Source organism: Bos javanicus, chromosome 3, assembly GCF_032452875.1.
Source record: "Bos javanicus breed banteng chromosome 3, ARS-OSU_banteng_1.0, whole genome shotgun sequence".
Taxonomy (NCBI): Eukaryota; Metazoa; Chordata; class Mammalia; order Artiodactyla; family Bovidae; genus Bos; species Bos javanicus.
Window position 1 is genome coordinate 119,757,677 of NC_083870.1, and position 26,241 is coordinate 119,783,917.

General features: G+C 62.5%; 1 protein-coding gene across 1 annotated transcript; it reads right to left on the reverse strand.

Moving 5' to 3' along the window:
- Positions 1-20,596: 20,596 nt before the first annotated feature.
- LOC133244973 (uncharacterized) lies at positions 20,597-24,749 on the reverse strand. The gene is made up of 2 exons (XM_061412842.1): positions 23,545-24,749; positions 20,597-23,427 (listed from the first exon to the last, which is right to left on the reverse strand). Exons 1-2 carry the CDS (start codon positions 24,243-24,245, stop codon positions 23,415-23,417), a joined length of 714 nt encoding a protein of 237 aa, XP_061268826.1. The 5' UTR covers positions 24,246-24,749; the 3' UTR covers positions 20,597-23,414.
- Between the last annotated feature and the right edge of the window lie 1,492 nt (positions 24,750-26,241).

A 26,241-nucleotide genomic window follows, 5' to 3' on the forward strand; every position in this document is an offset into this window, starting at 1 on the left:
GGTGGGATACTAGCTGGGAGGCTTTGGGGAGTCCCTGGTGGTGCCCAAGCTCAGTTTCCCCAGGTGTCGCCCACTCTCCAAGGATGCAAAGCTCCCTGGCGGCTGTGAGCCATCAGTGGCGAAGCCAGCACCGTCCCTGCCTTATGCCCGGCAAGTGTAACCACTATCCAGGGGCCGGAGGGGCAGTGGGCTAGGCCTTCGGTGGCCAGCCTCAGCCAGCACCGGCATAAGGCTGCCCAGGTTATAGCCGCCTGGCAGACTCTCTGAATGAAGCGGGGGGACCCCAGGGGATGGAAAGGAGGCTCCCCATCCCCCTCCCCTCCTCATCCTCTCCTTCCTCCCCCTCCTCCCCGGCCTCCCAGCCCTGGGCCCTGGCGGCCTTGCTGGAGCCTTAGGCACAGACCCTGACTTTCTCAAGCCCAGATCAACAGCACAGCCCTCTGCCTAAGCCCAGACCCCCGTCACGTGTGGAGCCACGATGCTGCTGCGCCCAGTCCAGGTCAGCACTGCCCAGAGGCCCAGCCCTCCCAGACACCTCCTCCTCCACACGGGTCCTCACGCACAGCCCCGGGCCGCGATCAGCCTCCGCTGTGGCCTGCTTGGTGCTGTGAGTGATCCCTTGCTCCAGGAAAACTGGGGTCCCCTGAGAGCAAGTCCAGAGCACCCCCACCTTCCTTCCTCCCAGGGGTCCCGCAAGGCCTCAGCACAGGTCAGAGGTCACTGGGATCTCCGCGTGGTCCTGTGGGAACCTTCCCATCCCTGAGCTCTGTGGCTAGTCAGAGCCTCTCTCCCAAGACATTTGGGAATTGGGGCACGGTGTGAATCCCCCAGGACCGCTGGAGTCCTGATCTGAGGCCAACCTGTGACTCAGCACCCAACCCCATGACCCAGGCCACACTTGGGGGAACCTTGGGTTAGATACAAACAGGGAACTTTCCACGCTGACTCAGAGGTCAAAGGGGAGAGGCTCTGCAAGGCCTCGGAGGGAGAGGGCAGCCCAGCTAGCGCTGAGGACTGAGGAGAGATGCCCCGAATCGCCAGGACTGCGTGTGAGCCCTGCAGACCCCTCCTGAGGCTCCCCTCCCTGGAGGTGAGGTGGCTTTTGGAGGCGGTCACAGGTGCCGGCAGGCTGAGTGCCCAGAAGTGGCCGCCGCAGGCTGGTCCTCCAGCCCTAGCCAGTGTCTCTGGGCAGCCCTTCGGCTGCAGACGCCCCATCCCCTGCCGTCCACCTCCGGGGCCTCAGCCCGCCGGCAGCGGCAGGGGCGTGCGGCTCTGACTGTGACCTGAGGTGCGGGCCATAGGAGCCGGATGGGCAGATTCTGGGGAGGCACCAGCGCCCTCCCCGGTGTGAACACTGCAACCTGAGCGGAAGTCCTGTGTCCAAGGGCGGGAGGGGCTGAGCAGGAGCGGGGGCCCACATCCCAGGAGTGGGGAGCCCTCGCAGCTGAGGGAGACGAAGGCAGAGCCACAGCCTGAGTCCAGGGCACAGGGCACCCAGGTGGGCGAGGGGCCAGGGAGCAGCCAGCAGCTCAGCCCCTCTCACCTCCCTCCACACCCCCGTCCCCGCCCCCACAGGGCTCCACCCCAGCCCACCCCCGGGAATATAAACGCACCAGGGAAATGATGCAACAAGGGAGCACCCCCTCGCCGGGCAACCAGAACCAGCAGGCGGCTTCGGGAACACCATCCACGAGCCGGGAGGGCCCCGGGCACCCGGAGCAGGAATCTGACCGGAGGGAGGCCTCGGCTAGGAACTCAGGGAACACACTCCTGAGACGGGAGGCCAGGTCGAGATAGGCAGCAAAGACACCAGGAAAGGCCAGAGTAGAGTGGAAACCGGAGGGGGGAAGGCTCAGAGACAGGAACGAGACACACAGGGGTCAGGGTGGAGAGCTGGGCCAGAGCCAGAGGCGGGATGCCCCGAATCGCCAGGGACGCAAAGGGGAGCGCGTTTCAAGAGTCAGAGAAGGAGAATGCCTTCATCGTGCGGGAAGAGGAACGGCCTCGGGCTGGAAGGGTAAACAGGCACACATGCACATCACCAGGAGATCGGGGGCATCAGAGAGAAAGATAAAACTCTAGACGGTCACAGCAAATCTGTTAACCTCTGAGACAGCTGCTATCAGATGATCCAGTGGCCCGGCGAAACTCTGCAAACCAGTGTTTTCAGAGGTCTGAAAGAAAGTAAACTAACCTAGAATTTCAAACCAGCAACCAAATGTGAGGAGGGGAGCCTGCGGGTGACCCCAATGTGTCCTTGAAAACAGCGTCCCAGAAACGCTGAAGAAAAGGGGGAGGAACGCAGGTGGACTGCAGGCCCCCAGGAGTGCACACGGGCCCTGAAGCCAGAGGCCCACAGAGACGGGTGCGGCCGCGAGCCTGGGCAGAGCTGAGGAGGCCACAGTGGGCAGGCCGGGGGCGTCCAGGCGGAGGGGCCTGAAGGGAAACTGCTGCGACAGAGGCAGTGAGGGACGTCAGAAACTTCCAGAAGGATGTTTCCCTTGCTAGGACTTCTACAAATTGAATCAGAGCCACACGAAACGTCCTCTCAGTCCTGCCAGCGGGAAAATGGGACGGCAAGGATGGCCACGGCCTTGGTGGGGGCGGGGGGTCCAGGGACCCTGCACATGGGGCCTGAGGTTTGATCCTGCTCTGGGGGAGCAGGGGGCGGGGCTTGGCAGAAAATGTTAAAGGTCTTTGTAGGTTGAATTCCCTTTGCCCCATAAATTCCAGTTTTAGGAATTTCTTGTAAGCAAACCACCCGAGAATTGTGCAGAGATCGTGTCTAAGAGTGTCCTCCGTCTCCAGCTCCTGGTGGGCAGCTATCAGAAACGGGCCCGGCAGTGGATGGCCAGCGACAGATGCCACTCGGGCACCAACAGGGCAATACTGTGGGCACCGTGGCACGGAAGGGCCCCCGGGCACCACGCTGGGGAAACGGCACATGCAATCCGATCACGCTTTCATGTGTGTTCATCTGGATGCAGGGAGCACGGCAAGGCCAGGAGGGCAATGTGCCAGGGGCCACGGCAACAGGACTGGGAGGTGCCAAGATCAGGGCAGCATCAGCTCACGTGTCTCTGTATCCTCTGCCTTGTTTAAAACAAGCAAACGTTGCTTTTGTAAGATGGAAAGAAGTTCTTCCTATTAAAAATCAAAACCACTATGAGGTACCATTTCACACCAGTCAGAATGGCTGTGATCCAAAAGTCTACAAGCAATAAATGCTGGAGAGGGTGTGGAGAAAAGGGAACTCTCTTACACTGTTGGTGGGAATGCAAACTAGTACAGCCACTATGGAGAACAGTGTGGAGATTCCTTAAAAAACTGGAAATAGAACTGCCTTATGATCCAGCAATCCCACTGCTGGGCATACACACCAAGGAAACCAGAATTGAAAGAGACACGTGTACCCCAGTGTTCATCGCAGCACTGTTTATAATAGCCAGGACATGGAAGCAACCTAGATGCCCATCAGCAGATGAATGGATAAGAAAGCTGTGGTACGTATACACAATGGAGTATTACTCAGCCATTAAAAAGAATACATTTGAATCAGTTCTAATGAGGTGGATGAAACTGGAGCCTATTATACAGAGTGAAGTAAGCCAGAAAGAAAAACACCAATACAGTATACTAACGCATATATATGGAATTTAGAAAGATGGTAACAATAACCCTGTATACGAGACAGCAAAAGAGACAGTGATGTATAGAACAGTCTTCTGGACTCTGTGGGAGAGGGAGAGGGTGGGATGATTTGGGAGAATGGCATTGAAATATGTATAATATCATATATGAAATGAGTCGCCAGTCCAGGTTCGATGCACAATACTGGATGCTTGGGGCTGGTGCACTGGGACGACCCAGAGGGATGGTATGGAGAGGGAGGTGGGAGGAGGGTTCAGGATGGGGAACACATGTATACCTGTGGCGGATTCATTTTGATATATGGCAAAACCAATACAATATTGTAAAGTTAAAAAATTAAATTAAATTAAATTAAAAAAAAATAAATAAAAACTTCTTTAGCAGCCTGGAGGGCGTCCTTGGCAATTTTGGCAGAGGCCTTGGCTAGATCATACTCCAAATCACTCAAGTCTGGACTCCTGGCCAGAAATTAACCCCCACACGGGTCCAGAAGTGACCCTGAGCCATCATCACCATCACCCAAGAGCGGGGAACTGGAGTCAGGAGAACAAGACCCTCCCAACAGCCACATAAACTCAAGGACAAAGCTAAGTGTCAGTGTCCTCACTCCCAGGGAGACAAAGCCATATTATTAGGCAAAGGAGTTTGGGGGCGACCCTCTAGCTCTCCTCAGTCGTGTCCAACTCTTTGTGACCCCATGGACTGCAGCACGCCAGGCCTCTCTGTCCATCACCAACTCCCGGAGTTTACTCAACCTCATGTCCATAGAGTCGGTGATGCCATCCAACCATCTCATCCTCTGTCTTCAATCCATCCTGCCTTCAGTTTTTCCCAGCATCAGGATCTTTTCCAATGAGTCAGCTCTTCACATTAGATGGCCAAAGTATTGGAGCTTCAGCTTCAGCATCGGTCCTTCCAATCAATATTCAGGACTGATTTCCTTTAGGATTGACTGGTTTAATCTCCTTGCAGTCCGAAGGACTCTCAAAAGCATCAATTCTTCGGCTGTCAGCTTTCTTTATAGTCCCAACTCTCACATCCATACATGACTACTGGAAAAATAATAGCTCTGACCCTCCGAACCTTTGTCGGCAAAGTGAAGTCTCTGTGAATTCAGAGACTTGCATCCAAAAACTCAACCCCAAGCATCTGTTGAGCCTCCGGGCCTGGTGCGCGGAAGTCGGCTGGAGGGAGGGCAGAGACAGGAGAGCATCTTTGGGTCCTGCCCCTCCCCCAGAAGCCGGATCACAGAGGCTGGACCAGTCAGGTGGCTCCACGGGAGTCAGGCTCCTCTCGCTGGACCATCTTCAAAGAACCAGCTTTCCTATGCAGCAGTGAGGCCTTCAGAGACTGCTCACCCCACACCCCCTTTTCTGGTGGGGGAGATGAGGGCTGAGTGTACACCTGCTTCCCCGGCCCATGGGGCCCTTCTGTGCCATCAGCAAGAGCTGAAACGCTGCCCCGGGGGACCAGAACCAAGTCTCTTCAGCTACCCAGCAGTGGGGCCTCACTGGAGGACATCCAGGGCCCCCACGAATAAGGAGAACTCAGGAGTCAGGCGGGTCTGGAGAACATCTCCCCAGGATCCGACGGGGTTAGGGTGGGGTCCCATCTGTCCATCCTCCCGCAGGGGCTAGGGCTCCGGCTCAGGCCTGTGGCTCTGGGTTAATTGCCTAAGAGAGCGATGCCACCCTGCCTGGCCCCACAAAGGGTCAGAGAGGCCTGGGAAGTCATGGGGACGAAAGCCCGCCTGCCCAGCTCCGCCAGCATACTTGTGTGTCCCAGCCGCAGTGGGGCCACAGCCCGGCTATCCTGGCACTGTCCTCAAGGGCTGTGCTCTCCCCTCGGGGCAGGAACCTCAGCCAGGCTCCCTCCCGACAGACAAGGACATGAGCCTGAGGGGCACGCAGGCCCCTGGGTAGCACAGCGCCAGCTAGGGGATCTCAGGGTGAAGCCCTGCCAGAACTGTGCAGCCCCATTCCCTCGGGCTGTCCCTGCAGCTGGGGGCGCCCTGGGGACCCCAACACCCCAGGGTCCCCAAGGAGAGCCCAGGATCTGCCGCTGGATGCGCCCCTCCAAGGGCAGCCTGGAAGGTGGTCCTGGCATCCATCCTGGGGAGCAGGCTGTCTGCAGGGGCTTCCAACCACACTTAAGGAATCGCAGGTGAAATAACTCATGATTTTTAGATGCCAACTAGCAAGTGCGTGAAGACCCCCTGGAGGAGCTGCTAGGAAGTGTGTGGGGAGGGCAGGCTGTGACCTTACAGGCCCCTCCCACTGTCCCGGGGGCGCCCTGCTCTGGGTGTGCATGTGGGAGGGTGGGCTTTGTCACTGAAAGGCTGCCTGAGCCCCAGACACTTGTGTGTCTCGTGGACACTTCTGGAAAATGAGCATTACGCTGCCCCCTCCTCAGGGGCAGCCTGGGGGGCCCCTTCGAGGCCCCTGTCTCGTGCCCATTCACCCGGGGTCCCTCCTGGTACACCCAGGCCCCCCAGCTATGGCGGTGGGATCACCTATGTCTGCAGAGCGGCCACTGAAGAAAACAGGCTGCTTCCTCCAAGGTGTGTGTTTGAGGCGGGGGCCTGGGGGTCTTCCCTGGGTTCCCTCACCCTTCCATTCATTTATTTGCTCATTCACTCCCTCGCGCTTCCTGAGGCCCGTCTGCAGCTGGCCCGGGGCCGAATGCGCTTCTGCAGAATGCGGCAGGTGGCAGGTGCCCCAGCAGTGCCCAGAGACGACAGACTGAGCACCGGGGCTCATTTAAACAACACTGGCGCGTGGCTGCATGAGGAGTAGGTGGTGCCGGGTCAGATAGGGAGACATGACCGAGGGGCCCGCACCTGCCTGGGACTCGGGCGCAACTCAGCCCCCAGCAAGGGGCTCCTCGGAGGAAAGAGGAGCAGCAAGACTCTCGGCCGCATGGGAGGCTGGCCTGGCAGAGGGACTTGAAGGGCCTCGAGCACTGGCTGCCCAGCAAATGTGGCTGATTTCCGAGGCCAACAAAACGGTGTTTTCCCCAAAGCCAAGCCCATTTGGAGCTCAGATGTACCCGGAAATCACGCTGCTGTCCCTGCCAGTAGTGAGGCCCTGCTGAGCCTGACTGCCCACCACAGAGGCTGGGTTTGAGGGCAGCAGAGGCCACGAGCCACTCCGAGGTCCTCCCCGCCACCAAGGCTGGACGTCCATCACAGGCTAAATGAAGCATCGGAGAACGGGACCGCAGCGACCAGCTGTCGTCCAGCCCCAACGTCTGGTGGACAGGAGGGGAGGGCCCCGACCATGGTCCCCGGGGTGGGACGCAGGGCTGAGCCCGGGAGAAGCTGCCTCCATCTCTCCTGTGAGGCCACTCCCCGAGCTGGTCTGTCTGTGTGAGCTTGGGGCTTCAGCGTAATTGGAAATTGATTTTCTTTTACTCTGTGGCCCTTAGATTTCAAAAGGTCTCTTTTCAGAGGCTGGCTGGAGCACCCCACGTCCTGCCAGTCCCCAGCCCGGCTGGCACACAGGGTGTCCTTGCCAGCACCGAGCTCATTGGGTTCCCGGACCCCAAGTCCACCGTGAACCCTCATCATGGAAGATCTCCCCGCCTGACCCCTCTGCTTTCCGAAGACAGACAGTGCCTCCCGTACAGCAGGGGTGGCCTGGACCAGGGGGAGTCTGGGGGAGAACAGATGCGTGTCCACGTGTGGCTGAGCTGCTCTGCAGTGCCCTGCCACGACGTTGGCGGTCGGCTGTACTCCAGTACAAAATAAAAAGATGGCTTTTATAAAAAAGAGAAGAGATGGTGATCACTCGGCAGGAATCTGCAGGGCAGCCCCACCCAGTCCACACCCGCGTGTCCAGCTTAAGAGCTCTGGCCGGCACCCAGCGCAGTGGTGGGCAGGGAGCTGGCGGCCTCCACGGCCACGGCCCCGTGAGTAGCTGGGTGCTGCGTCTCGGTCCACCCTCCCTCCCTGCACCCCAGCCACATGCTCAGTGCTCTCCGGATGGCCTCGCACCTGCCACCTGCCACCTCCACCAGACCCGACTCTGAGCCCTCTCCCCCAACCTGGTGAGGTCCCTCTGTCCTCCCGGCCTGGCTGACACCAGCCGCAGAGGGACAGATCACAGAGACACTGCCCCGTCCCCAGAGGCAGGGACACCCCTGTTTTCAAGGGGGAAGTGGGCTCAGAGAGGCTGAGTGACTCTGGCAGGTTTGCCCAGCTGGTGGGCAGGGAGAGCTTCCAGAGGCTTTGCTGATCACCTCAATGGGATGTGCGTGTCCAGCCACAGCCCAGCTCTGAACCCCCAAACTGCCCAGCACCCCAAGAGCACGTGCCCCGCCTCCCGTGCTCCGGGCTCACTGGGGCCAGGCTGCAGGGGCGTGCCTCTGGGGACACGGGCTACGGGGTTGACCTCCCCTCCCGAGCTGCCCTGCGCCAGCCCTGCCACCCCGCGGTCCCCTCCCACCAGCTCACAGCAAAGCCAGGCTCCCCGGCGAGCCGGCCTGCGGTCGGAACAGGATGGCTGGAGCCGCTCCCAAGGCTCCGGGTCTCGTCAGGCGGTAACCAGAGCAGACGCAGCTCGCCCGCGGGGCTGAGTGCAAGTCCTGGGCCGGGGAGCCAGAGACGGGGGCGGCCGTGCTGCCGGGGGCCCTGGTGGGCCGCGCTGAGGGCTCTGCCACCCCTCTGTCAGAACCAGCAAGAACACCAGGCCCCCTTTGCACCCCTGCCCCCTAAGGTCCCCAAGGCCGCCGGCTTGGGCCTCCCGCCTCCTGGGAAGCAGGGAGAGAGGGGCCCGGCCCTCCTGCTGGTGGCCTCTGTCATGCAGCGACGGGGCAGAGGGGCGGCAGCTGGGGTCCCCCGGGTTCTGCCTGTGTGTCTGGTCGGGGGTCCCCGCCTCGAGGGAACCTCAGTGCCCTGCCATATTCCCCGTCTACCCTACGCCTCCACACGGCTGTCAGGACACCCTGGGGCAGGCGGGCAGCCCCCTCCTCACCTTCCCGACCACACACAGATGTCTGGGAGGCTGGGAGCTTTTGGGGAGCCGGGTAGGCGGCCCCCTGAGCCGCAGCGTCTGGGCCGCGCCTGCAGGACCTGGGTGCAGCCCACAGCCTGGCTTCGCTATTTCGCGTCTGCGGGCTCGGCTTGGCCGGAGCACAAAGGAGACTTTCTCGCTGTGCTCTGGCTCCTGCTCTGTTCTCCCCTCCACCCTGCGGCTTGGATGGCCCAAGACACGCGTGGCTCCAGGGCGGCCGTCACCCGGCTCCCCTGCCCGGCCGAGCCATGGAGGGTGTGGGGACCGGGGTAGCTCGGGCCCCCCCAGGGTTTGGAGAAAAGGCCCTGCCAGCAGCTCCTCTCACCCCAGCCCCTGCCCTCCTTCCCTGAGCACTGAGTACTGCTGGAAACCGGCTCCATCTGAGGCTCCTAAGGGCTTATTCCCCAACCAGTACCCCCACAGGCACTGGGACCCTCTCCTCCAAGACACACCACCCTTTGCAAGAGCCAGCAGCGCTGACCCCAGGCCTGCGGACATGCCCACAGGCACTGACCACTGCTGGCAGCCCAGACCTCGGACCAGCCTGCCCCACTCTGAGCTCCTGCAGCCCCTCTCGCAGCTGCCCGAACCCAGAGCCCTCCCCACCCTGAGCCGGACACACTCTGGATCCTGCACCCCAGCCCCACAGGGAGGTCAGCCGCTGCCAGGTCAGCCAGGCTCCCCCCACCCCCATGCCCCGGCACGTCCCGCTGGGCAGACACGGCCCTCCTGGCTGCCACGGCCCTTGGAGGATCTCCAGGCCCTTCTGCCCGAACTCGGGCCTCCCGCAGCTGAAAACAAGCATCTCCAAAAACCGTACCCCACGTGGCTGACAGCCCCCTCTGCCCTCTCCTGGGCCTGCAGAGAAGAGCAAACTCAGACACGTCCGGTCCTCGGTGGGGAAGGCCCGGGGGAGACCTCGGCCTGAGGGGACGCGGGTCTGCGTGAAAGATGCTCCTCCTGTCTGGGGGGTGAAGCTGCTTCCTCCCTGGGCTTCCCCAAGGCCACAGGGTGCTGGGGGCCCTAGGCGTCCCTCATGGACGCTGGACCTCCTACCGGTAGCTTCTGCCCACCAGACCAGCCAGGAGTGCAGGGCAGAGCCCTGGGGGTCAGCCGTCTCTTCCCTGGGTGGCCCACAGAGCCCCCAGGGGCTGCAGGAGGCGGACTGGGCGGACCGGACTCCCAGGGCAGAGGGCAGGCCTGGGAAGGAAGGAAAGGGAGGTGGTGACTCTGCTCCTACCAAGGCGTCCTAATTGGCAGGGGGTCTGGGGAGAACAGGGGGCCACAGCTGCCCGCTTGCCCAGCATGGCCCGACCCCAGGGGCCCTGAGAAGGGGAGGAGGAGGGGCGTCACAGGGCCAGAAACCCTCCCCAAGCCCCACACACATTCGCACACATGCACACCCAGGCGTGCACAGGCATATACACACACACACGCCACACAAGCGTGCTTCAAGCCGCAGGGACCCAGCTCAGAGTGGCCAGAAGACAGGAAGTGATAGAGACTGTGGAGAGCTGAAAATAAAGCGTTAAAGTCACCTGGAGGCCGAGTCACCAGCAAGACCCCAGAGCTCTGGCCCCTGCCCACGCCATCGAGCAGGCAGGACGGGGGCTCCAAAGGCATGGGGTAGGGGGTAGAGGGGACCCTCTGGCTCTCAGCCCTGAGTCTGGCCCCTGGGGGCCGACAGCGGACCCCGCAGACTCCAAATGACACGACAGGCCCTGAACCACAGGCTGTCCCTGGGCTCCCCCCACCAGCTCCTCTCTGCTCTCGGGCTCTAGGGCCCCCTCCTGCGGGTGCTGGGTACTCATCTGGCAGAAGACCCCCAGAGGACCCCCACTGCTTCCCCAGGGACCCCTCCATCAACTCCCAGAGCCCTCCCCCAGCTGGGCCTGGGGGTGGCTTCCTCAGTGGGAATCCAGGGCAGCCAGCTATGCCCGGGACACCTGTAGGCATGGGGCAGGGGGCGGAGGGCAGGCTCCAGGGCTCATCCCCATGTCCTGGGCTCCTCTCCAGGGCTCCACCCCCAGGGCCCGGGCCCGCCGGCTCTCCCCTGGCCCTGGACCGGGGCCCAGCCACTGTGTAGGCTGAGCCACCCGGCTTTGGGCATTGTCTCTGGCTGCAAGGCCAGGGCAGTGAGCCAAGGCTCCTCGCGCCTGTGCTGGTGAGGGCCTGGACACAGGGCTGGAGAGGACACAGCTCCTCTCAGCAGAGTGAAGGGGACACAGCCGCCTTTTCTGAGCTGCGAGCCTTGCTGACCTGGCCGCTCCCCTCGGGACAGACTGAGGCCTCTGCAGAAGCCCCCGGGGTCGTCTCCACCAGCGGGGACAGGCTCCGGAGGCCCTGAGCCACAGCTGGCCAGGGACATGGCTCGTGGCAGCCCCACCCCCACCAGGGGCCCAGCGCAGCTCACCCTGACCCCAGCCGGACCAGCTGTGTCCCGCAGGGGCTCTGGGGATGTGACAGAGGAGGGAGCGTCCCTTCCCTCGACCAGACTCCCTGGAGTTTGGGGGGTGGGAGCAGCGAGGCCAGGGTCTGAGCTCGAGCTCCCAGAATAGCCGGGGCGCGGCCGTCAGCAGAGACCAAGCAGCTGACTTCATGCCACAGGCATCCTGGGAAGGGCCAGCTGTCTGCGGCCGCACCTGCAGGGCTGGAGCCGGAACACGGCCCTCAGCGTCGGCCCTCACAGCAGGGGCAGCGGCCACGCAGAGACCAGCCCTGCTCCAGGTCCCAGGAAGGGCCTCTGATGCCTGTGGGGCTGACTCAGACCAGGGAGGGCCCTGGAGGAAGTGCTGCTCCGGCAGAAAGCAGGAGGCGACAGGGTGAACACGTGCCGGGGACGGCGCCCCGACAGCAGGGTGGTGGTGCAAAGGCCCTGCGGCCACCTCCTGCTGGACGGCAGATGGGTCTGCATGGACACCGCTGAGGAGCGGGCAAGGCAGGGCCCAGAGCACGTGGGGGATTTTTTGCACCGTTTTTTTTAATGGTAAACCTTCTGGGGCAGTTGCCGAGGGTCTGTCATGGCCAGGACGCGCCTCTAAGACAAAGCAGGCATGCATGCTGAGGGCCTGGCCTGGGTAGAGCAGGAGGGCTGAGCCCAGACACAGACGCAGAGCTTTCTGGGACGGAGCAGGTGACGTGAGCCCGGAGTCCTGTCTGACCAGGGAGCTGGCCGGGGTCCCCCAGGGCTGCCAAGGGCCCTGCTGGCCTGGACCTCTGGGGCTGGCCTCTGCCAGTCTGTGCTGGTTTCCTGCTGAGGCTGTCCATACCTCTCTGGGCTTTCACCGAGTGCTGGCCACAGAACCTTCTGGAACATGGTACAGCAGACCCCACTGCAGGAATAAAAGGGTCTTCTCTGCTTCTTGCCACCAGGGACACTGACCTAGGGGCAGCCCCAGGGTCCTGGGCAGGCCAGGCTCCCAGGACCGGGTGAGGACAGGGTGTAACTGAGGGGTCCCCTGGCTGGTAACCCCGATGATTTCCTGCAGACTGCTGTGTGCAGAGGGGCAGGGAGGGCCTGGGGCAGGAGACAGGGGGGCTCTGTGCTCCACACCCAGGCAGTGGGTGGGCCCTCTTCAGGCCTTTGAAGTCCTGGGCTCATCCACCCTGAGGCCTGAGGTGGCACAGGTCCCAAGCAGAACTCCTGCCCCTGGGGAGAGCAGCGGGGGCGGGAGATGAGAGAATCAGGAAGAGTGGGGTTCAGGTGGTGGGGCTGGGGGAAGGGGGGAGGGCTGTAGAGTCCCCAGTGCTGGCCCCAGCTCACAAACCCCAGGGCACCGGACTCTGAGGCTTCCTCGTGGAAGGACCTTGCTCTCTTGACCAGGGGGCTGGGCCCAGGGTCCTGGGAACTAGAATCGAACGGGCCATAACCCGGTCTGGGAAGCCTGCTCCAGGAAGCCTCTAGGGCTGGCTCCAGGCCGGAGTCACACACCATAGCCCTGCTCCCACACCGGCTCTGATCAGACCAAGGCCAGGCCTCTGGCTGCAGACACTGTGGCCCCTGGAGCAGGCTTGGGGCCGCCACTCGGAGGCCCCGCTGCACCCTGGATGCTGGGGGCCCGCTGGCCCAGCCTGCCCTGCCCTGCCCTGTCCTCCTCATGGTCAGGACCTCCTCTGGGCCTGAGGCTCCTGGCTGACCGTGAAGCTTCAGCCGGCATCCAGAGGTGACCAGGCCCCAGAAACAAGACGTGGAAGACACACACACAGCCCAGCAAGCCCGGGCTTGGCCATCTGTGCGGAGCAGCCATGTGCCCCCGCCCAGGACCAGGCCCAGAGGAGGAGGAGGAGATGAGGCCCGGCCCCGGGGCTCCTGATGCCCGCTGGGCAGTGGGGTCTGGACACCGAGGCCCGGCTGCATTCCTGAGGGATGACGCAGCCACCTGGTTGTCACAGGCGGGCCCTGGGGAAGCCCACCGTGGGCCTCTCGGCCATGACATGGGCATTCACGCGGCACACCTGCCCTCGGACACTCACAGGCCCTGCACGGGCCCTGGCAGGCCTAGAGTGGGGAGTCGGAGCCCCAGGGGAGGAGGTCCTGGGCTCCTAGACGGTGGGCAGTGAGGAGGGTCTGGTGGTGGCTGTCAGGGTCAGGAGCATCCAGCCCCAGGCCTGGCTCGGTGGCCTCAGGCTATGACTGTATCTCCCCCCAGGGACCCCAAGACCCCTGAGATTCCCTGCTTTCTAGGCATATCCTTGTCGATTTTCAGCCCTGCCCCTGAGAGGAAGCCTCTGTCACTTTAAAGGGAGACGCAATTCCTACTGCTTCCCAGGCTGACTTAAATCAGGTTTATTGTACTATTCAAACTCATTTAAATGTAAAATGATATTTGCAAACCAAACGTGAACGACCGCAGGGGTGATGCTGCTGGGCTGAGCTCGCTTTCCTGGACCTTGGGAATCCTGTGCTCTCGCTGCCTTGGAAGGAAGACTCGGTTTCCCCACTCTTCGTGAGCCCGGAGAAGCCGCAGAGCACCCCCCAGCCCAGGACAGGGGGGCAGACGGAGGGGCCCGCGCCTGCCTCCTGGGCACCTGGGCTGCGGCTGTGGACACAGCCCGTCTCCTCCATGCGGCGACGCCTGGGCCCCGCGTTTCTGATTCCACCCTAACGGCCATCTGGTGCTTCCCAGTCCCCGGCGCTCCGGAGCAAGGCCAGCATGACCACTAATGCCGCGTGTCCTGGTGCCACTACCTACGCCTCCACGGCTCGGGGGTGCACGGGGGTGGGGGCGGACTCCACGCTGTTAGAACGCCTCCCAGAGCGGCTCCCCCAAGTTTGCACTCAGGGTCTGCAGGCTCCCCTCCTCCCACCGCCGGCCTCGTCTGTGGGGCCTCTTTGCCCACCCGCCACTGCGTCTGGGTTCACTGTGGCTCACACACACCTCCCTGTTTGCTATGAGACCAGGCACGTTTCTGTGAGGCTCATGGCCGTTTGGCGTCCTCTCTCTGAACTGCCGGCCAGGGCTCTGCCTGCTTTTCTGGCCTGTCGCCTGCTGTTCTGTGATTGCTTGGAGAGCGCTCTTTACATATTCTGGACCCAAAGCCTCCTCCGTTCTATATGCTACTAACGCCTTCTTCCATCCGGTGCCTAGTCTTCTTCAGGATCTGGGGACACTTCCTTCCCTTTTCACTCAATCAGTGCTGCTCAGACGTTTGAGGTCTGGTGCCAAGTGGGAGGGCACGGTGCTGCCCCCCAGGACACCGCCAAGCGGAGGTGATGCCGGACAGAGCTGAGCCTGGTGCAGCGGGGAGGGGTCGCCTGCAGGGGTGGGCCTTGAGGAGGGAGAGCATCACATAGACAAGGGGGCCAGATTTTTACCCGCGAGCGGCTGGCGAGCGGTGTGCCCTCTGGAGGGCCTTGGAGCTGCAGCTCCCATGTGGCCTGGCTTCTGCACAAGAGTGAGAAGACATGGCTGGCTGTCTGTGTGACTTGTCCACAGGGTACGGCCAGGGCTCAGAAGCGAACATCTTTTGGGGAAGCACCCTCTGGATGCCAGATCCTCGGCTGCCCCCCGCCCCAGCTCCAGGAAGCTGACCCAGCTTGCAGCCAACCCAGGGGGGACAGCGAAGCCAGGAGAGGTAGGGGGCCAGTTTCAGGTGCAGAGGGGTGATGCTGGGCACCCGAGAGCTCAACCAGCCACTCACACAGCAGGCGAATGGAGTCCTCTCTGCATCCGGGGCAGGGGTCCTGGACACACACGGTCCAGCCCACTCTGCTCACAGGAGTGCAGACGGCCTCATGCCTCACGATTGCAGTGTCTCAATTACCACGCCAGCACCAGAGCTGCAGGGTACAAGGCCACCTCCTGGCCACCTCTCCCGGGGTGCTCAGCCCTCCTCAAAGGCCAGAGCACAGGCTCTCCACCATGACAGCCTTGCACCACGTCAGCTCACCCCAAAATCCCAAGCGCCACCCAGTCCCTCCTCCCAGCCCTGGCCCCTGACAACCACGGCTCTTCCTACTCTTTCCACAGTTGTGCCTTTTCAGAATGCCATCGAGATGGAAAAAGCCCACAGGGAGCCTTTCCAAACTGGCTTCTCCTCTCACTCAGGCACATGCATTCAGGCCTCCTCCGTGTCTTTTCACAGCTTGAAGGCTCATTTCTTTTTAGTGCTGAGTAATATTCCACTGTCTGGATGTGTCATGGTTCATTTATCCAGCACTGAAGGACATCTTGGTTGCTTCCAGTCTTGGCAATTATGAATAAAGCTGCTATAAACATCTATGTGCAGAGACAGCTCATTTTTTAAACGGGCAAAAGACTCAAAAAGGCACTCAGAGAACAGCAAATAAACACGTGGAGAAAAGTGCTCCATATCCTTAGTCATCATGGAAATGCAAATTTAAACCCCGATGATCGCCAGAATGGCTCAGACGAAAAGGTTCTCATGAATGCTGAGCACGGGGAGTGCTCATATGCTTTCCCTGAAGTGTGAATTGGTACTGTAGTTTAGAAAGCCGGTAGATGGTATTTTCCAAAGTTGGAAATGCTGCGTCCCTGTGATTCCTTTCCCAGAAATGCTTGCATATGTTCACAAAAGGACACTGGCACGCAGGCACGGCAAGGGCATTCATCACGGCCCTGAACTCTCAACATAATCGTCCGCTGACAACACTGCAGAGAAATACTTTCAATTCTATAGTCATCCAGGGGGACAGCAGTGAAGAAAGGATAGACCTCTGCCTGTCGTAACCTGGAGGAACTTCACAAATACAATTGGAGCAAAAGAACCACACACGAAAGAGCTGGCACCGTATGAATTCGTTTACGTAAAACACAAACCCAGACAAAACCCACTGATGGTGACGGAAGTCAGAGAGTGGTAGCCTTTGGCGGGGGAGGATAAGGGAGGGGCACCGAGGGCTGGTGGGAGTCTGTTCGGTGCCTTCGTCTGGGCGTGGTTCCATGGGTGTGCTCGCTTCTCAAATGCGTCAGGCTGCAAGTTGATAATCTGTGACCTTGTCTGCATACATGTTATTCTTCAGGGAAAAGCTCACTAAAATACCCTGCCCATGAAAACGTATGCGCAGCGTCTGAAGTTCAGGGATAATTTGCTCGCCCCAGACGCCGCTGCAGTCCACAGCAAAGACGGCAACTGCTGAGCCCACAAACCAGCAGCCAGCAGAGACGGCGGCTCCAGGCCCGCCGGAGCAGCCCGCCGGCCCAGGAGCTGCGAGTCTGCGTGCTGCACTCAGGCGTGTCTTCACCAGTCCTCCGAGACAAGGGAGAGGAAGGGCTTGGGAGGCTTCTCACGTGCCGTTCTTGCTTCGCCACTCAGTTGCTCCCTGCCAGGAGGTCAGCTCTGCAACGCAAACCTTGCCGTCCAAGGGTGAAGCTGTCTTTCGGCTCCACGCTCTGATGAACCTGAGGGGGGAATCACTGCTCAAGATCAGAGCGTCCTCCGTGCAGCCCACAGCCAATTCTAGGAGATCCGGTGCTGGACGGGCCCAGGGGCCAGCCCCAAATGGGATGAGTGGGGGCCTGAGGGCACCCCGCGGCCCTCCTCACAGCCAGCCCCTGCCTGCACCAGGAAAGGGAGGCCCCCTGGCTGCACCTGGCTTCCTCCCGGTCTCTCAGCTCAGACTCAAGCCCCAGTGCTGCCCAGCCCCGCCTCCAGAAAGCGCATGCTCACTGCCGGCCCAGGACGTGGGGCTGCAGGGTCAGTGGCGGGACGCCAGGTACCGGGACTCGTCAGAGGGAGTCATCAAGGAGCCCTGAAGGCCGCCAGGAGCACCCACCGCCCCGGGAGGAGCCGCTGCGTCCCAGCCGGGACACTCGGCCCCAGCAGGCTACCCTGGACGTGCTGTCTCACCGTCCCTTCCCTTCTCTTTGCCGTCCTGGTCTCTCGGCTGGCCGTGGGTCCCTGAGGGTGGAGCCCGTCTGGCACCCTAGGCCTGCCGTCAGAGCGCGACACTCACCCGGGTCTCCAGGGGAGTGAGCAAGGGGCTGAAGGGCAGGCCCAGCTCCCGGGTCGGGCCAGCCGGCCGTGAGGTCCTTGCAGGCCGCCCCTGTGAGGAGCAGCGTGCAGGGCCCCGCTGGACACGGCCAGCACCTGCGTGTGGCGGCCTTCCCCACCCCCACTGCCCCCGCAGGCTGCCTGCCGGGCGGTCCCAGGTGGGCCTTGGGGTCTCCTGGGCCTGGGAGGCCGCTGCTCCCTGTGCTCCGGCCCCAGCATGGGGCCCTCAGTGGGTGCGGGAACAGGTCTGGCGGGGACGCCCTGTCCTCAGGGTTCAGGACACAGCTTGCAGCAGGCCCAGGTCAGGCCCACCCAGGGGCGCTCCCAGGGCCCACGGGGGAGGGAGCCACGTGAGGACTGGGGCGGGCATCGTTCTAGGGGAAACACCGAGTGAACCAATTCTCAGTACATCAGCTGCGAACACGCCCCTCACAGCAGGCCCAGAGGTGGAAGGAGACGCTGGGTGCTCACTTAAGGACAGGAAATGGGGGTTCCACAGGACCCCACAGCCTGCCTCACACCCACCGCCAGCCTCAGCCCCGCCCCCAGGCCCCTCCACACCGGTCCTGGGCTCCCTTGGGGGCAGGCCCTCGGCTGCACAGCCCGGCCAGGCTCCACGTGGGTTCCGCGATGGCCCGGCTCCAACACACACAGCATGTCCTGCTGTAGGAGCAGGGCTGGGCCGGCCTGTGAACACTGCCCGGCTGGGAAGGCTCACGGCGCCAGGCCAGCCCAGAGGAAACCTGTCAGCCCTCCCCCAGCCCTCGGGCCGCCGCAGGCCTGGAGAAGCAGGTGGCAACGGGGGTGAAGAGGACTGGGGTTGGGGGGCCTCGGGGCGCCCGAGGGGGTCGCCCACCAACAGGGCACCACCACAGGGGTCTGTGGCCCTCCCAGGGGGAGGCACAGGAGTGCGATGACCCCGGGTAGCCCCCCAAGGGCTGTGGGGGACCACTCCAGCCTGGAGACAAGGGGGCAGGAAGGAGACCCCAGTCCTGAAGGGACTGGCAATGGAGGAGCTCTTGGAAGGTCTTTGGAAACTCAGGGGAAGCGGGCAGCCCCAAGGCCAGGTCAACACAAAGCGTCCAGGACAGCACGCATGCAGAGACGGACAGCGGAGGGGTGGTGGCCGGGCCGGGAGGGGCGGCGGGGAGGGACCGCCCCAGTCGCGGGGGCTCCTTCCGGGGTGATGGAGGTGCTCAGGGACTGGATGGTGGCGAACGCTGCACCACTGGGTGCGCACACGTAAAAGCCCCTGAGCTGCACGCTGTATGTGGGTGAGCTACGTGGCGAGTGAATCATTTCTCAAGGAAGCTGCTATTAAAACAACAGGGCGAACGCTTTCCCTGCTCCAGACCTGGATGCGGCCACTTCACCAAAAATCCCTGGGAGTGCCCGTCCGCACAGTGCTGTCCAGACCCACGCGTGGGCACGTGTGCTCAGGCCATCAGCTGCCTCCAATTCCTGCCTTTTCTGGGCCGTAAGCTGGGAAACACACGTGTTTGAGAAGAAAAAAAAGATGAATTCGTCCTGACACAACTCAAGCCTGACAGTCAGGATTTTAACAAACTTCTTCTCTCCTACTGTGTCTCGTCTCTTTCACTAAAACCCTTGGCTCCTCATCTTCTACAACAGATATAAACCCTGGAGGAGGAAATGGCAATCCACCCCAGTGTTCTTGCCTGAGAATCCCATAGACAGAGGAGCCTGGCGGGGCTACAGTCCATGGGATCGCAAGAGTTGGACGTGACTGAAGTGACTGAACACACACACACACCAGATATAAAAACGTGCACACACGTGGTAAGCATTCACATAGGGCTTCTAACAATTAAACTAAGATTTCTTTGCAGCTCTGTTATCCTAGAACAGTCAGATAACTTGAAATCACAGATAAACATAACCTTGGCATTTCAATCAGAACATTCATGTTTCAATCGTATCTGAACACTGTGAATAAAAAAGCCTTAATGTCTACCAACACATTTCAAGACTGATGAATCACCGAGCTTTAAAACAGTCGAGTCATGCCATCACAGACGGCTGGATTATAAACCTGACGACTCCTGAGTCATCTTCAACTCCCAAGTCACCACGTCCCCACCCGCAGACCCTCAGGGCTGGAAGGGGCCCCAGAAGTCGTCCCCATGGGAGAAAGCCTGTCTGGAGGCCTCTGGCCAAGGCAGCCCCCATGCTCCCACTGGCCGTGGCCCCACAGGGGGAAGGCAGCAGGAGAGGGGGAGAGGGGGCGGCCCAGAGCAAGAGCCCTGAGAAGCAGCTCCTGACACGCCGCCACTGGGACCCTCTGCAGCCACTGGGGGCCCAGGCCCTGTGCCCACTCTGAACACACAAGAGGAGGCTTGCTCAGGCTCAGGGAAAGAGGGGGCGGGTGTAGGCCCTGCCAGGTCAGGAGCACCTGTTCCTCCCACGGAAGTTGGGCCCCACCTGGCAAGGCCTGCAGGCCCACCTCCCCTCTCACCGAGCCCGCAGGAGGGTCCTCTCAGACAGAAGACACGCCAAAGGTGGCCAGAGCTGCAGGCCTTCCACAGACCAAACCTGGCACGGCCAGCGCCGTCCACCCCAGACAGCGTCACACAAAACGGTTCCGGCCTCCTGGCCGCATACACAGGGAAACGAGGCGGGCCGGGGGGCCAATGCCCCCAGCCATCCTGCATGGATGTCAGAGCCGTGACTTGCAGTTCAGCCCCGAGCAAGCCGTCCAGAGGGAGGTCCCGCCGCCAGGCCCCAACAAGGACCGTGGGGGCTCACCAGGCCCACGCAGCAGGAAGGCAGGACCCTCGGGGCCCTGAGTGGCCTCCAAAGCCTCCAGCTGGGGCGGGGGATGGCCAGGACATCAGGCAGTCCTGGCCCAGAATACAAAGGGTCAACGCTGGGCTCCATCCCGAGGGTGACCCAGGCCCCGCCGCTCCTGGGGAGGACCTGTCAGGCTGCTGCATGGAGAGGGCCTGTGGCAGGGCCATCCGGGGGCTGAGCAGGGAGCAGAGATGACCAGGCCTACAGAAGGCAGGAGCTGGGGCTGGAGGAGAGGGGATGCTCCTCTGGAGTCCCAGGGAGCCTGGCTCCCCTGAGGGCGTCTGGGGAGAAATCCCGGCAGTCACCATGGAGAGGTGTTGATGGCCAGGGTTCCCCAGCATCAGGCTGTCCTAGAGGCCGTGGAGAAGGGTGGGCCCGGGAGCTGTGGTTGTCCAGTCGTTCAGCCGTGTCTGACCTTTTGCGACCCCATGGACTGCAGCACGCCAGGCTTCCCTGTCCATCACCATCTCCCAGAGCTTGCTCAAACTCATGTCCATTGAGTCAGCGACGCCATCCAACCATCTCATCCTCTGTTGTCCCCTTCTGCTCCTGCCTCAATCTTTTCCAGCACCAGGGTCTTTTCCAATCAGGGTGGCCCAAGAGAGGGGTCCCCAAGTGTGTCCCAGAGGTCAGGCCTGGCTTCCTGATGGCTGCGGACAGCAGGACACACAGGCCTCTGTGAGGCCTCCGTGTGGCCAGGCAAAGGCTTAGGAACAAGCATCCCGCACTTGAGGGACACAGAGCCCCCTGCTTCCTTGGGGGTGCCCATCGGAGCCTCCCAGTCCCCCAGTTGCATTCATGCAAAGGCAGGAGCATGGAGAGCAGACAGTCTCATCTTATAAGATCAAGGCCCAAAGAGCTGGGTGCGGGAGACCCGCCCGGAGCTGCCCAACTTTGTCGGGGTCCAAGAGACGTCCCTCACGCTACGGATTCGGTCTGACTTCGGTGAGCTGCGTGAGGGCTTTGGGTGCGGGCCTGGGGCGGGGCTGTTCCAGCTTGTCTCTGGGGAATGACCTCATCTTCAGGGGTGCTGAGCGGGGTGAGCCAGTCCCCCATCATCCTACCCCGCCAGTCCGCCAGGGCTCGGGACACAGGAGGAAGCAGCCACAGCACAGAAACAGCGCCAGCAGCGAGACCCGCCTCTTAAGTGTCCAGGACAAGCCTGGGCATCCGGGGGCTTCCCGAAGCTTCTGTCTGACTGCGATCACCCCAGGGAGGGCCGTGGGGTCTCCAGGTCCTTGGCCATGGTCCTCCCCTGATCAGAGGCCAAGTCGCCACAGTGAGAAATCACCACAAAAAAAGTCCAAGATGTACAGCGTTTGGTCCCAGATCTCCGAAGCTACTGTCCAGTAGATGGAATGTACTTTATCTAGACAGTTATTCTCAAGCAGCTTAGTGGGTTGGAAACTTAGATGGCAGAGCCCAAGATGCCAACCAAGAAAGCACCATCTCCCCTCCAGTTTAGGGAACAAACCAAGCTCACAGGAGACCCAGGCCAGCGGTGTGATAGGAAGGGGGCTCCCCAGGGCAAGGCGAGTCCTTAGAGGGGAGAGGGCCCCCGACACCCTCCCGCACCTCTTCTGAGGGCCAGTGGGGTCTGTGCTGGACGTGGGATGAGCGCTGGGACTGTGGACTTTCCGGTTTATTTTAGAATCCATGCTGAGCAACCACAGATGCGCTGAGGCCTGGGGTCTCGCGTCTCCCCACCAACACCGCCTTCTGCAGCTTCGGTGATGGGGGGTGATGTGCTAGGGGCCCCAGCGTGGGTCCTGGGTCTCCTGACCTTCGGCACCACCATGGAGACACGCAGAGTGACCTGGGCAGTTCACTGATGGAATCACGTCCCCCACCCACAAAGGTGACACAGGGTGTGTGCAGAGCCCAGGGAGCCCTGCACCCCAGGGACCCGGGGGCACGCAGCCAGCTGTGTCCCGAGATGGTGGCCCTGCAGCGGGCCGGTGAGGCCTCTGTAGTGGACGCTGCATGCGCTGCCCAGACACCCCTGCAGGACCGGGGGTGCGCGAGAGGGAAAGGACGCATCCTGCACCTCAACGAGGCCCCGGGGCTCCCACCCGAGGCCGCTGGGGGCTCAGCAGGCAGTCCCTCCCAGTGGGTGGTCTCCTTGAAGGAGGCTCCTCCCCAGCCCGGGCCGTGAGCTACCCACTGTCCACCTCCACCTGACAGGCTTGGCCGCCGTGGCCGGGGCAGGAGAACGCCGGAGAATGGCTGCATCTCACCCAAGGGTCTGAGGTGCAGGTGCGGAGCTGTGTCCGTGGAAAGGACACAAAAGCTCCCAGCTGCCTCCAGACCTCAGCCTCATCTCTCGCACCCCAGAGGCGGACCTCTGACCCTGGTTGCACTAGAGAGCCTTGGAGGGGAATCCTGGACTCAGATGTCCAGGGAAGGCGAGGTCTGGCTTCCCTCTGACCCCAGTGAGTTAGGGCTCTCCCAGCTGCCTTGGTTCCGCCCCAAACTGCCCTGCGGCCACACGCCCTCCAGGGCTGAGTGCGGGCTCACCGCTCACCCAGCAGGCCACGGGCTCACAGTTAGCTCTCCATCCCTGAGCTGCTCTGAGACCTCGTCTTCCAGCAAGATGGCTGGTCCAGCCAACATGGGGGCCAGACCCATACAGACAGGGGCTCAGACACAGGATGTCGGGACAGGGGCCCAGCCAGGCCGGCCCCGTGGGCAGGCAGGGCCCTGTGGAACCAGCTTCCAGATGTGTAAGGCTGGGGTGGGTGCCACGACCCCGCAGAGGGGTCTTGCTTGCAAAGGTAGGGGTGGGTACAGCCTGAAGCAACACAGGGCATGCAGGGCTCCCAAACAGGGTCCAACCACCATGTGCGGGGCAGAAATGTGATCAGAAACTCCACGTTGCCCCCACGCCTGGACATCAGCTCCAAGCAGGCCAGCCAAGGCCTGGGGTCCTCAGACCCGCCCCCTCGGTCCCGGGGATTGAGGGCGCTCACGCTTGAGCACAGCCTGGGGAGCCAGTGAGGAACACCGAGCCCTTCTGCGCTAGAGCAGGGCTCACGGGCCCTCAGGGGAGAGGGGAGTGGTTCCCGGCACCCCAGGACACGCCGCCCGGCCCAGGCGGGCAGCACCGCTCTGCGGCTCTGCCCTCGCTCCTTCTGGAAGCAGGGCTGGCTGAGTGCGGAGGCTCAGGGCCGGCCCCAGGAGGCCGTGCTGAGGTCTAGGCCCACCGCCCCTGCCCCAACCACCCCCACTTCCAGAACCAGCCCCACCCTGGGCAGTCCTCCAGAGGTGCCCCCGCACCAGCCAGCAGTCCCCCCGACTTCCTGCAGGCAGGCGGGGGCTGGGGCACCGGCTGGTGGACAGACGTCGTTAGATCGACTTTTCCTCTTCCCTCTGCTCCCAGTTCGACTTCTGCCCCTGCCCCAGCCCCAGCCAGAGACCAAGGGGAGAGGCAGGCACGCCCTGAGGACCTCGCCCTCCCGAGGAGCTGTGATGCGGTCTTCCCCACCTTCACCGGGAGAGGCTGTAGAGAGAGGGTGAGGGTGAGAGGGGCCAGGGTCGTCCCCTCCCCGCCCCGAGTGAGGACATGCCCACCCCTCTGGGGCTCAGAGCCCACCCCCCAGGGCTGTCCTCCACCTACCTGGCCACAGCACTGTCTCTTTCAATGGCACCTTCCTGCTGAGTGAGTGCACGGGCCAGGGTCCCACGGGGAGGAACCCCACCTGAGTGACAGCAACAGCTCAGAGAAGACGGGGCCACACGTGTGATGCTAACAGCGCCTGGCACGAGGCGGGTTTGGGGAACTGGGCAGCGTGAGGGCAGCTGCTGCAAGGACTTCCGAGGGCCCCTCTCCTGGCAGCCCCTCCCTGCCCCATGCAGCTGGGAAAGTGGCCCATCAGGCGCCGTGGAGGGTTCAGCACATGACCTAGGGTCAGCGCCCTCCGGGGAAGGCGGGGCAGGCGGAGGGGAGCCGCAGTAACTGACAGGCTCCAGGGGAGACCTGAGCACAGTCGGCAGGTCTGGGAAGCCAACCTCCAACCCACAGCCCCAGGAGGGCGCCCCAGGGCGGTCATCACTGCAGCAGGGCCCTCGGCCTGCCAGGAGGGAGCGGGGTCCTGTCTGGGCCCACAGGCCCCGCAGACTGGCATTCCCCGCTGCAGGCCCCCAGCCTTGCCCATCCAGGCTCAGAGGCCAGACAGGCCTGGGCCCCTCTACCCACGCCCACGATCCCGCCTTTGTTCCCACATCTTCAAAGCGAGCACAGGAAATGCCGCCCGCGTCCCTCCCTAAGCCTCCTGACATCTTGAACCACTTGGCGGATTCCAGCCCCGCTGTCCACATTCACTCCCTGAAGCCCCAGCTCCCTGGGAGCGGCTGAAACAGGGTGTGACCCGCTGGCCCCGCGTGGGTCCTGGGCCCTGTCCACCGAGACTGAGGGAGGGGCCTGCGCTGGTCCCCGGTCACCCGCAGGGCAGAGGAAAGGACTCCGGGCAGGGCGGAGGAGCGGCAGTGAGCACCCAAAATGGCAGGCCTGCCCCCGCTGAGCTCCTGGGTTTCCTCTCTGCCTTCTGTCTGGAGCCGCGTCTGAGTCTCTTTCACTACAGGCAGGACTGCAGAAATTCACACAGAGCCGCAGCCTTGAAGGGGCACCGCGGGTGGAAGGCTGGCATCGCCTGGGGCCCAGGGGAGGCAGGTCGGGGAGGCTCAGGACGCAGGGCCAGTGCTCCCGTGGGGCATCGAGGAGCTGGGGCAAGACGATGGTTCCCTGAGGGCCAGGCCAGGCCAGCCCCGTCACAGAGCCCCCAGGGGCTGCTCCACGGCCCCGTGAGGCCTTAGGCAGGAGGGCCAGGCCACTTACTTCAATTCAGTTCACTCGCGTCCAACTCTTTGCGACCCCATGGACTGCAGCACGCCAGGCCTCCCTGTCCACCACCAACTCCCGGAGTCCACCCAACCCATGTCCATTGAGTCAGTGATGCCATCCAACCATCTCATCCTCTGTCGTCCCCTTCTTCTCCTGCCCTCAATCTTTCCCAGCATCAGGGTCTTTTCAAATGAGTCAGCTCTTCACATCAGATGGCCAAAGTATTGGAGTTTCAGCTTCAGCATCAGTTCCTCCAATGAACACTCAGGACTGATCTCCTTTAGGATGGACTGGTTGGATCTCCTTGCAGTCCAAGGGACTCTCAAGCGTCTTCTCCAACACCACAGTTCAACAGATCGATTCTTTGGCGCTCAGCCTTCTTTATAGTCCAACTCTCACATCCACTCAGGCCACTCAGGCCTCCACAGACCCCAAGAAGACCCAGGAGCTGCTCTGCGCCCACCTCCACTCAGCCCCCGGGATCCTGGAGCTCCGGCATGGCCCTGCTCCCATGGAGGGTCATCCCCCCGACCTAGGAGAGGGGACAACAGTGAGTGGGATCCCAAGTGCACCCTCCCCTGACGCCCACTCCCAGGGGCAGGGCTGGGGCATGCCCCCCCAGGGTCCCCTCCAAGCCTACGGAGGGTGGGCGCATCCAGGTGAGGAGGTCGCGGGCATGGTCCCCTGGGGGCAGGGTAAGACCCAGAAGCGGTGTCAGGCCCACTGGGGTGACACCAGCCCATCACTTACCGAGCGGGTCACTCAGGCCGGCAGCTGGACCTCTGAATCTGGTCTGCAGGGTGATGCCCGCTGGCCCGCGGGATCTGGGGAAGACTCAAGGAGCAGCTGTGCAAAAGCTCCGCTTCCCCAGCCCCCACCACCATGACCACTGGCCCCGCAGACCAGGCATCCTGTCCCCCAGATGAAGCCAGGAGTCGGAGGAGGTCCCTGCCCAGGCCCTCTGTCCCCCAGCCCCCCCCACCCCCATAAGAGGCTCGCCTTCTCTAAGGACAGAGGGCAGTGGGCGGAGGGACCTGAGATCCCAGGAGAGCAGGGTCTGAACTGGGAGGGGGAGGCCCAGCCTGGTACCTGCCGCTGCTGCAGCCGCAGCCCGAAGGTGGGGCCAGCATGCCTGCCCAGGCAGGGCCCGGCCGGGCGGGACCTGGGACACAGACATCAAAGGCGCCAGGCTGCGCCTCGCAGAGCAAGACAGGCTGGAGCATGGAGGGCCACAATGAGCTGGTCCCTGAGAGCCGGGGCGCCCAGCACCCCAGCCCCACCCCGGGTCAAGGCCACCTGCCAGTGGGGCCTGCCCAGAGACCCTCTCCCTGGGAGGTGCCACCTCGGGGCGCTGAGCTGCTACGGGGGGTGCCCGCCCTCCGAACGGCCTCTCCAAGGAGCACACGCGGGTCCTCAAGCGGATGTTTCAGAGTACAGCCAGGGGCCCCCCTGCCTGCCCCAGAGGTGCCCCGT

What these genes read in the sequence shown, in the direction of transcription:
- LOC133244973 (XM_061412842.1), bottom strand. Translation starts at nt 24,245, where the DNA reads ATGTGGACAGCGGGGCTGGAATCCGCCAAGTGGTTCAAGATGTCAGGA.